The 12,252-nt window shown below is 31.8% G+C and overlaps 1 protein-coding gene across 11 annotated transcripts in view; it reads left to right on the top strand.

Annotated features, from left to right (window-relative positions):
* Positions 1–12,252, top strand: part of DMD (dystrophin) — a 2,282,798-nt gene that overhangs the window by 957,862 nt on the left and 1,312,684 nt on the right. For all 11 annotated transcript variants that reach the window (XM_032285804.1, XM_032285805.1, XM_032285797.1 and 8 more), the window contains 4 exons: positions 868–978; positions 1,385–1,558; positions 4,631–4,786; positions 11,332–11,502. In XM_032285804.1, the coding sequence (XP_032141695.1) occupies positions 868–978; positions 1,385–1,558; positions 4,631–4,786; positions 11,332–11,502 (612 nt within the window). The remainder of the gene's footprint in view (positions 1–867; positions 979–1,384; positions 1,559–4,630; positions 4,787–11,331; positions 11,503–12,252) is intronic.

Raw genomic sequence — 12,252 nt, 5'->3', positions numbered from 1 at the left:
TTTTATTGAATATATCAATATTGATATGTTTTATAGTTATCTAAAATTCAAAATCAATGTCTGCAGGAAGCCATCAAATATCTATCAGGCAAGTAGCAATACCAGTTTGGGGCATTTAACTTCCCTTTCTTAGATTCATAGCTTCCCTGGAATTTAACTGAAATATGGCACATAATGACTGAGAAAACAACACTAAGTCCAGGCATGGTGGCTCATGCTTGTAATCACAGCACTATGGGAGGCAGAGACAGGAGGACTGCTTGAAGCCAGGACTTTGAGTCCAGTCTGGGTCACATAGCAAGGCCCTGTCTCTACAAAAAAATAAAATAAAATTTTAAAAATGTGATTAAGGAGTATTTTCCACATGCATTTTTCTCAGTATATCTCATCTCTGTCACAGTTAGCTGAAACTTACAGGTTGACATCTTGTCTTTGGTAACTTTGAGTTACCAAAGATTTGAGTGTAACTTCAAAGATAAAACATATAAATTCTACATATAAGATGTAAATAGATATTGCCTATTTTTCACTGATATCTGAAATAGTTGTTATTGACTCAAAATGATTATTGATTTTTTTTTGTAATAATCCCATAGGGAAGAAATAAATCATTTCACTTTTGATAATTTATGATAAATAACAAATATTTATGATCATTTTATTTAGGTGATCCATACCTCGGCCTCCCGAAGTGCTATGATTAAAGGCATAAGCCACCACTCTTGGCCAATTTATGAGTCATTTTAAAGGAAGCCACATGGTAGCGATGGTTTAGGAGAGTTCCTGAATTTCATCTTCTTGGAAAGTTAGTTGGTCTTTGTAAAAACTTGCAGAGCATGCTGACTAATAATGTGATCTTCCCAACAGAAAATCCAATCTGATTTGACAAGTCATGAGATCAGTTTAGAAGAAATGAAGAAGCATAACCAGGGGAAGGAGCCTGCCCAAAGAGTCCTGTCCCAGATTGATGTTGCACAGGTATATTTTATTTCAGAAGCTAAGAAACATGATTTTGTTGGCCATTATAACATACTCCAGTCTATATTAGACAGCTTAATTATTGGAAAAACTGGATTTGAGGGCATTATTTGAAAACTACAATTTGATCTCTAAACAATGAGCTTTTTGCTTTCTACATATTAAACATAAAATAGGTTAATAAATTACCATTTATTTAGTACCGCATTAAGAAAAAAAAATACTGAATTCTCCTTCCAAATTAAGTTTCCTTGTGTTGGATAAATGAAAAAATATTGCTTTATTTTGTTTTTATTTTTATTTCTGTATGTTTTCAGAAATAAAGGCAAATCTATTAATACAAATATGACCAGTTATTGTTTGAAAGACAAACTCAAATCAGTGACTTTTTACATTATCCTTACAGAAAAAATTACAAGATGTCTCCATGAAGTTTCGATTATTCCAGAAACCAGCCAATTTTGAGCAGCGTCTGCAAGAAAGTAAGATGATTTTAGATGAAGTGAAGATGCACTTGCCTGCATTGGAAACAAAGAGTGTGGAACAGGAAGTAGTACAGTCACAGTTAAATCATTGTGTGGTATGTATTTTTGGTGGCAAATATGCAGGTACCCCTTCACTTACCTTATTAAGAAGTATCAGATGATGCTCTTTTGTAAGAGAAAATTGTTTTCAGATAACCATAATAATTATACTATATAATTTTAAAATTGAGAACAAAAATGGACACATGTATTGAGCCACTTAATGCCCACTCTGTGTCTTTTTGAATCTATAACTCTGCTACGAACTGTGCAGAATATAAAAGGATGTTGCTTGTGTTTAATTTTTATGATTCTTCGAATATATTTTTAAACGGAAATCTAGAAAGGAAGTATATTAATCCAAAAATAGTAACAACAACGTTAGTTGCAATAATCCTAACAACTCCAGAAAAAATGAATGCCAAGTAAGATAAATGACCTACAGAAGTCACCTTTATTTCTTAAGGCTACAGATTGCCTAAGATAATTTAAAGACAAACAACTGGTGAGTGACAAAGCAAGTTTTCTATTCAGGTACTCTTCATCCAAACCTTAATACTTTCCTTTAAACACCAGTAGTGGATATACACTGAAATGCCACAAGACGACACAGAATTCAAAGACATCGAAAAGTACAAAAGGCCCGTAGCATAAATCTGATTTAAACTTTATATTATTGAGCGGTGTCCTATGTTGCTATTATTGGAAAGTCACCAAGTAAGATGATTCCTCTGAAAACATAAAGCTGAGGTACAATTGTATCTACGTACTAGAGTAACATAAGTGTTATTATAACTTTACATGTACTAGCGACTATTAGAGTAGAAAGTCACATAAAATGAAAACACAGAATGCTATTAACGTTAAAGGGAAAACTAGTCTATTTAGCACTTGGCATTTTAAATATTGTTTCTACATCTATTCCATAATATTGATGAAAAACAGATTCCTTCAGATATATTGCAGTCATATTATGAATGAGAAAATTTTTTCTTTTTAACAAATATCTGAAAATAAATACATGTATTTTGTTGTGAAAAATATGAGGTATTCTTATTCAATAACATAGTTTCACAATTCAAGCTGCATTTTGTGGTATAATTAGTTTAATTATTCTTGCCCACAAAAAGAAACTTTTAAATAGAAATGATATTAGATGAGGAAGGAGAGGAATATATGGGAACATATCACATCTTAAATTTTGCAAAAAAAAAAAAAAAAAAAAAAAAAAAAGTATAAATGACCCAATTACATGATTCATGACTAGTATTTGCAAAGTAAGAGCTCTTTGTCTTTTCTAGAAACAGGTCTCTAATGTTACTGCATAAAACGTGTCTATCAGTAAATATGAGCTGAAAACAATCTCACCTGTGTCAAGCTGTGACTGTGCCCTGCGTCAATACAAAGGAATGCTGCTTAAGGCACTTGCTCAATTGGTTTCTCATTCTAGTTTAAATGTCAGGACCGATTCAAACAGTTCTTTCATAAGAATATCCTTACAATGTTTAGTTTTTTAATATTTAAGTATTTTGTGGTATATACCATAATCATAGTCTTGTCTCCAAGAAATGTTTGTCTATTTATAAAAGTCTTACTGACATGAACACAAAGATGAATAATATTTCTCCTCTTTGTTTATAAATATTTTATTTGCCTATTGAATAAAATGATATTAATGACTAACAGTACCTTGAGTGAAGTTTCATCATAAAAATAAAGCATTTAGATTTTTTTAAAGTTCAGAAAATAAATAATTTAGAAAAATCTCTGATTCCAAACTAACATATTTGATTTCCAACATAATAATTAATTTCAATGTTTCCAAATACACAGATATTTTTGTATCTTCTAAGACAAAAGTAAAATGAAGTAAAAAATCATCTGGAAAGCTTAGACAGAAGTCACAATTATTGGTAATAAAGGAATGAAAATAACAGTCATCAAAGGGAGGAGTATTATGGAAATATGCATGTAACATTAATGAATCAGATAATTGCTCAGCCTTTACAAACTGTTTTGTTTTAGATATTACTTTAAACTGAAAAGAGAAATTAAACCCAATTTTTGTTCAAATTCCATAAAAACAATTACCTACTAGCAAGTTTAGTTTTTGGTAATACTAAAATAGGTACTCATTGTTCAGATTTACTAGTAAGCAAATTAAAGCAGAGATACATAATGTAAACTACTATATACATGTATACATATATACACAACGGGTATATATTTGTATACATGGACACATACATACAAACACATGCATTTCTACGAAAATAACCTCAAAGCAAAATTAAGACATCAAATGCTGTTTGAGTGGTGTTGGTGGTATAATTGTGAACATAGCTGTCTTCCAAAGTTATGACACTTGTCTTATAATGCTTTTATATAGCAATCTATTTTTGTGAGACAGTATATGTGTGCTTTATAGCTGTGATGTATATGTAAATTTTAAATAATTTTATGTCTATGTTTTTCGTCAGCACTATTAAGAAAATAAATTTGTGTAATTAATGTTGAAAATGACCTCAATTTCTTATATATAATACAATATATATTAAAATTATGATCTAGTCATTTAGATGTTTTACCCTGCTAATATGTAAGTACCGTGATAACAACAGTGAATGTGTGTGTTTTGGCCACCACTGACTTCCCAGTGATTCAAATACTATCTAGTACATAGTAACCATTCAGTAAATACCTGATGAATGAGTGAATTAATTTATCCAAATATATGGTTAGAATTATATAACATCAACATTTAAAATAGAAATCACGCAACATTCAGAATTGACATTTATAATCTTGGATTGAAGAACTAACTAAATATATATATTTTATATAAAATATATATATATCACATGACACATATATATATATGATTAACCCTTAGTGTAATAATAGCTGCAGATTACACATATCTGCATGTGTGTAGACAATTAAAAATATATTAAATCAACAGAAAATGCAAAAGCCAGATATTGGCCACTGCTGCAAAATGCTACTTTATTAAAATTGTAAACATAAAATATCAATTAAAGAGATCTCTATTTCTTTCTGTTAATAATATTATGAAGTAATCTAACTCTACTGCTTATTATTGTGTTTTGTTTTATGTTTAAACTTAGAACTTGTATAAGAGTCTGAGTGAAGTGAAGTCTGAAGTGGAAATGGTGATAAAGACTGGACGTCAGATTGTGCAGAAAAAGCAGACGGAAAATCCCAAAGAACTTGATGAAAGAGTAACAGCTTTGAAATTGCATTATAATGAACTGGGAGCAAAGGTGTGTACATGCTGAGACCACAAATACTTCTTTCCACTTTCCTTATAAATTGTAAAGCAAGGGGCAGTAAATTATGTATGATTAGAGTCTCAGAAATTCTTAACACCTCTGTCTCTCTTTCTCTCTCTCTACACATGCACACACACACCCATACAAACATATACACATATTTCTATGTGCAATGTTTATTAAGAAACAATAATTAATGAGGTTCTGCTCATTTAGATTGAAAAATATGTAACACTCAAGGAAGCTTTTACTGGTCCATCAGATAGTTCTAAAAGGGTTTCTTTGTTCTAAACGTTTCTTATTTTCATTAGATAAATTTACTTGTGATGAATTGAAGACTAGTAAATATTATAAAATACTGTATCTATGTACAGTTAGGTCTAATGTAGTTAACATATTCCACATCAGATATAAAAAAAGTTGGCACATTACACAGTAATTATTTCCCAATATGGCCAAGACTTGCAAAATCCACCACACTTGACTAATAAGATACCATGGATAGCCAATTAAGACCTATGACTCTATAATTATTTTTGTATCATTGCCCTGATCAGAGTCTCATGACCAACTCCATCTTACTTTTCATTAAAGATACCTACGTCTCTCCATCTCCTCTTTCTAAAACTGTGGGATGTCTAGGATAGTTTTCTCACTTCCCTCAACTTACATATTCTATATAGATTTAGAGTTTTCATGGTTTAAAATTATGATAGTATGTAATCTCTTCACTTTGTCGATTGTTTCCTATGCTGAGCAGAAGGATTTTAGTTTGATGCAATCACATTCATCTAGTTTTGCTCTTGTTGCCTGTGCTTTGGGAGTCAGATCGAAAAAAAAAGTTTGCTTAGAACAATGTCACAAAGCTTTTTCCTGTTTTCTTCAAATCATTTTATAGGTTCAGGTTTTAAGTGTTTGGTCCATTTGGAATTGATTTTTTATATAGTGCGAGGTAAGTGTCCAATTTCATTCTCCTGCATTTGGTCAACCAATTCTCAGAACCATTTTTGAAGAGAATGTCCTTTTCTCATTCTGTATTCTTGGAACCTTTGTTGATAAATTGATCATAAGTGTGTGGATTTATTTTTGGGCTATTTTGTTCCTTTGGCCTATATATCTGTTTTTATACCACTGTCCTGCTCTTTTAATTACTAGAGCATTATAGAATATTTTTGAATCAGGTAATTGTGATACCTCCAGCTTTTTTCTTTTGGCTTCAGATTGCTTTGGCCCTTCTGGGTCTTTTGTGGTTCAAAATGAAATTTAGGATTATTTCTTCCACTTCTGCCAAAAATGTCACTGGAATTTTAATAGGGATTGCATTGAGTGTGTAAATAGCTTTGAGTAGTACAGACATTTTAACAATATTATTTATTCCAGTCCATGAATATGGGATACCTTTTCCTTTCTAAAAATGGACTTCCAACATTTTAATTTCAGTCTGACTGAAAGAACTGTATTTCATGGAGGATAAAAAGTTATATTTTTACAGCTCAGGCTCTCAACTTTAGTGAATAGAGCAACATCACTGATAAAATTGTCACTTCATCTGAACTTAAATATAAATGTCCATATTTGAGAAATAGCTAAAGAGAGGCAGATTTCTAGTATGTCACCCTGAAAGTAGATTGAAGCTTATATCTTGAAGATATTAGTTGTAAATTCCTTATCATAGAAAGTAAATTTTAGATTTAAATTGAAATCTAGAAATAACCATTTTTATTAGTTGACAGTCTTGTTTTTATATTTTAAAAACCCTCTATATGTGGAATGTTTTGAACAAGTTTGTTGACATCCTATGACAAAAGATTCTCTTAATTTGTTACACAATAAGGAACACTGATACACAATTGATAGGAAAGCATTATTATAATCTTGAAATAAATATATTTCAACTGCTTGTTTGGTCAGTCTACCAAGGTACCTTTGGAATGAAATACCTTTATATCCTCTAGAGGAATTTATCATTGCTTTAAAGATCACCACAGAGAGAAAAGTTGTAGCTGCACTAGATATCTCATTCCAGTGCTTATTAGTTTTCGCAGATGCCAATTATTTCATATTTAACATCAATTTTGAAGGACTGCATAATCTCTAGTCTCAAATCAATTAGAGATTGAATAATCTCTAATATTAATCCTAATGCTACAGCTTCTTCAGTTTTGGAGACATATTCTCTTTATAATTTTAAATTTAAAATAATATAAATTTATATTAAAGTTTTAAATAATAAATTTTCATTTTATAATTTGACCTGTGTGACTTTATACTAAAATAATGTATTGATGAGTATTTTTTTAATTAAGAAAATATATATTTTGGTAGAGAGGAGTTTCTCAGTTTTCTTTTTAAAATAATACAGTTTTTGTGTGTGTGTGTGTATGTGTACCTTGTATTTGTCTTGGGATTTTTTTTTTTTTTTTTTGAGACAGAGTGTTGCCTTGTTGCTAGGCTAGGGTGCAGTGGCATGATCTCAGGTCACTGCAACCTCTGCCTTCTGGGTTCAAGCAATTCCCCTGTCTCAGCCTCCCAAGTAGCTGGGACTACTGGTGCGTGCCGTCATGCCTGGCTAATATTTTTGTATTTTCACCATTTTGGCCAGGATGACCTTGATCTCCTGACCTTGTGATCCATCCACCTCAGCCTCCCAAAGTTCTGGAATTACAGGCATGAGCCACCACGCCCAGCTGTCATAGGAATTTTAACAAAATCCTTGCAAGAGTAAATTTAACATAAAATAACACTAAATCAATTAGAATTTAAAACAATAAAAGTGACATTAGACAAATAATAGTGCCCTGCGTTATTATTCAGAAATGAATGATTATCATAATGATGTAAAACCCTATTTATTCTAGAATATTCATATTTGAGAGCTTGTGTTTGTTCTATTTGGTATATAGTAATATCCCTAAAGGAAAATAAAAGAAGTATGAAGAAATTGTATTTAATAGTATTATAGAATACAGCACAAACATAGACCAAAAGTTTATTTTTGAAGTAAATATTGATTTAGAAACATTTATGATTAAGGAATTATGTATAAATGTCTTCTTACAAAAATGCTCTAAGTCATGTATTCTTTGGCTGAGAATAAAAATATTGTCTGATTTTGGCTCTCAAAAATTTTCAACAGTGGCTTTGTCTAATAAAAGCAAAGGCAACAAAGGGTATTTTATTACATTATTCTTTTTACATAAGAAGAAACCCTTCTCTATGATCTTTGGAAATTAACATGGTTGTCTCTGCCTCCATTCAGTATGTTACCTTTTTGGAGTAATCAGCTCTGGCTGCCATAACAAAATAAAATAGGCTTGGTGGTTTAAACAACACAAATTTATTTCTCCAAGTTCTGGAATCTGGGAGTGCAAGATCAAGGTGCTGGTTCGTTCGATTCCTGAGGAGAGCTTTCTTCTTCTTGGTTTAACTTTTCACTGTATCCTTAAATAGTGATGAATGAGGAGAGAAAATGTAATTAATTTCTTAAGAGGTGTTAAACCTAGCACCATTGATGTAATAATGCCTATAACCTCTTTTTATTTCTCTATGATCTGATTTTTATGGAAATATACATAAATAGCAATACTAATATCCCCTAAATACATTTTTAACTTCATGAAACAATGACTACTAAAACATTTTACTGCAGATGACATCCTGTTAAATGTATCCCTTCCCCGCAAACACACACAGTACAAAACTCAATTTTCCTTAAGGTGGCAGTGCCTCCAGTTTTTAAAAAATGTATTTAGCTGGAAATAAACAAAGTGAAATAAATAAAAATTAATAATGTATTAGCCCTGGGAAAATAGAATTTCTTTGAAATACTGAATCTGGAATCATTTCTCTACCAATAGTGCATAGGAAAAAAATAACTATGCATAGAAACACATCATAAGGTATATTTTCCCTCAACCTCCACCCACCCCAACAACACAAATAAAATTCTTGCAGTCAAAAGAGCAGATGCTTTTAGTTAGGAAAAAAAATAGAAGGGAAATTTTCTTAAAATATGAATTTGCAGCCTCAGCAACTAAATGTTTTCTAAATGTATGCATACCTATGCTAAAGAAACTAATGAAATTTGTTATTTGGAATTGGAATTGTTATCACGATTCCAGAAGACTCATTTTGATTGTAGCATTTTAGGTACTTTATACATATTTTCATCTTTAGTGTTTTTCTTGCTTATAGCTGGATTCTTATTTTGGTTGTATGCACATGCACACGTGTGCGTGCGGGCACACACACACACACACACACACACACACACACACACACCAGTTAGTGGTAACTATTATGCCTAAGGAGTGATACACAAATATATACTTGTGGTTTTGGTGATGGTATTGTTTTAACCAATTCCATTGCAGATGAAATTAATCTGGACTCTATCTTTCAGATCTCTTAGCAACAAAAACCAAATCTTGTCCATGTTTTATTTGTCTGTAAGTTAGTAAAATAAATGTAAATAAAGCTTTTTCTCTGTACATTTAAGCACAGTTTTTTACTGAACCATCCCTAAAGGGAAGTAATGAGAATAAAGAATAGATTGAGGTGTTAAAATATGTCTAGCTTTCTCAAACTGTTGTCTGATTTTACCCTCAGAATATTCCTGTATTCTATTAATAAGTATAATAATCTCATTTGATAGGTGTGTTAACAGAGAATAATGAGGTGTCCTGCCAAAAATAATACTCAAGTTGAGAGTCCAGTAGGTATTGCAGAGCCTAACATGTTTACATTCCATCATGCTGTTTCTGCAGGGTCTAATATTTAAATATACTGTTCAGATTCCCAGTCTTCATGACAGAAAAGATTTTTTTTAAATATATGTATTGAAAACACATAACAAAACAGGAGAAACTTGTAAGAGTTTAAACTCTTTATGTAAATTCTACCAGTTATATTTTCTAACTTGCAGTTAATGATTTGTAGGTCATCATTCATTCCTTTATTCAATATATAAAGCATACTTAGCAAGACTTTTCTTTGTTCAAGGAGCTTTGCGGGGGTTTAGGGGAGTAATCTAAAGATGTGTGAGGCAAGAAAATTTGCCTTTAAAAAACTTTAATTTATCTGGCTTTTGTTGATCATTTGACTGCACTTAGGAAGAGATCCTGGGCTTTTTATTAAACCAACCAACTGAAAATCTTAACAAAATATAGGCACATCTGACAAGGTGGTAGAGAAATACAAATCTGTTCATTTCTTTTTTTATTTTTGTTATTGTTTTAAATTTCTTATACTTTACGTTCAGGGGTACATGTGCAGATCGTGCATATTACATAGGTATACACATGCCATGGTGGTTGTTTGCTCCATCCATTGCCCCATCATCTACATTAGGTAAATCTCCTAATGCTATCCCTCCCCAATCCCCCCAGCCCTAGCTATTCCTCCCCTAGCCCCCTAACCCCCAGGCCCCAGTGTGTGACATTCTCCTCCCTGTGTCTGTGTGTTCTCATTGTTCAACACCCACTTATGAGTGAGAACATGTGGTATTAGGTTTTCTTTTCTTGTGTCAGTTTGCTGAGAATGATGGTTTTCAGTTTCATCCATGTCCCTGCAAAGGACATGAACTCATCCTTTTTTGTGGCTGTATAGTATTTCATGGTGTATATCTTCCACATTTTCTTTATCTAGTCTATCCTTGATGGGCATTTGGGTTGGTTCCAAGTCTTTGCTATTGTGAACAATGCTGCAATAAACATACGTGCAAGGATCTAGAAATAGAAATACCATTTGACCCAGCAATCCCATTACTGGGTATATACCCAAAGGATTATAAATCATTGTATTATAAATTTGTTCATTTCTTAATTAAGAAGATGGATAATTTGCTTTTGAGGGTCTTGGTTTCAAACACTAAGAACAGGAGCACGGGATCAAGTCATGGGTTTTTCTATTAATGGGAATGAATGTTGTCTTCGCATTCATTTTCTTTGTTCTTAATGGATGGCAAAATTTTATTTAAGGAGGAAGTGACCTATTCACTGTATTATTTTTGAGCAGATGTAAGACACTTTAAAGATGTAATGAGGATAAAATTAATAAACCTAGGTATTACACAAATACTTTTACTTTTTGAGAGAATTAATATTCTGTCTTCATTTTGATTCCTTACCAACATGAGCAAGCCTCATTTGTATATAGAGGATTGTAAAGTTTCTTGCCACATTTTTCACAAATGAGGAAGTTTTCAGTGAGACATTAGTCTTTTCTTCAATTTAACTTAATTTATCATAAACTTTGGCCAAAAATTATCTTATATTAGAGAGAAATTCTTACTGCTTTCTTTTCTACCATGACAACATACAGGACACTATCTTTTGGACAAATGATCTCATCTGCCCTAGGCAATTTTTATTCACTCATAATATTCAGAATATATGATTTTTATAAAATACTATTTTAAAACACGTAATAAAATAGTTATTTTAAATAACAGAAATATAAAACTTCCAAATCAGTGGTTATAACTAAACTTGAATTAAATAGTAAACTAAATTGCATTTTATTATCATTCTTTTCAGGTAACAGAAAGAAAGCAACAGTTGGAGAAATGCTTGAAATTGTCCCGTAAGATGAGAAAGGAAATGAATGTTTTGACAGAATGGCTGGCGGCTACAGATATGGAATTGACAAAGAGATCAGCAGTTGAAGGAATGCCTAGTAATTTGGATTCTGAAGTTGCCTGGGGAAAGGTAAAACCTATGTCACTGAAGGTTATTTTGAACATATGTGAAAACACATAATATGATTTTGTAAGGAAGTATTAACATGTAGCATTAAATATATTAATATTATCTTGTTTCATTTTCCCTTTCTTAAAAATTAAGCTGTAGCTTAACTGAGCTTTTCAGAACCATGATAAAACCAATGGTAAGCTTTAGCAAGAGTCTTTCCAAAGCTTCCTTAGAGTTCAGAAAGTTATGAATAAGATCTTAAAAAATACATAGGTCATTAGTCTGAAAATTGGTCCAGATCCTGTGTTCTACTGACTTGCCTAAGACCGTACTGTCCAGATGAATCTGACAGCCATGAAGAGAGCAAGGACACAGAGACTGAAGACAGTTGGGCTGGACAGGACTTGCAAGATCAGCATATTGCCAAAGTCACGTTTCAGAAAGAATCTCAAGGTGTCTATGCAGGGGCTATCATTTCCATTGCCAAATGATACAGGGACTCCTGCAGTCCTTAGCTGTTAAATTCTTGCCCTTTCTCTGATGGCCAGTCAGACATTTATTGCTGCCTAGAATTTAATACAAGACACTCATAGCTTAATATTTTTTTACAATTTACTCATTACCATTACTTGTAAGTATGTTGGCACAAAGAAAATAGCTGATTTTGATAACTTGTTTTTACCTCAAAATTTGCCAGTGTCTTAGACCATTTACACCGACTTGATGTTTTAAAGTTACCAAATTAAGTAGATTTATAATAAATTCTTG

The sequence above is a fragment of the Sapajus apella genome, unplaced genomic scaffold (genome assembly GCF_009761245.1).
Source record: "Sapajus apella isolate SASKATOON/1434 unplaced genomic scaffold, GSC_monkey_1.0 scaffold17, whole genome shotgun sequence".
Lineage (NCBI taxonomy): Eukaryota > Metazoa > Chordata > Mammalia > Primates > Cebidae > Sapajus > Sapajus apella.
Note: the sequence above shows the minus strand (reverse complement) of the source record. Positions and strands in the feature narration are given on the sequence as shown.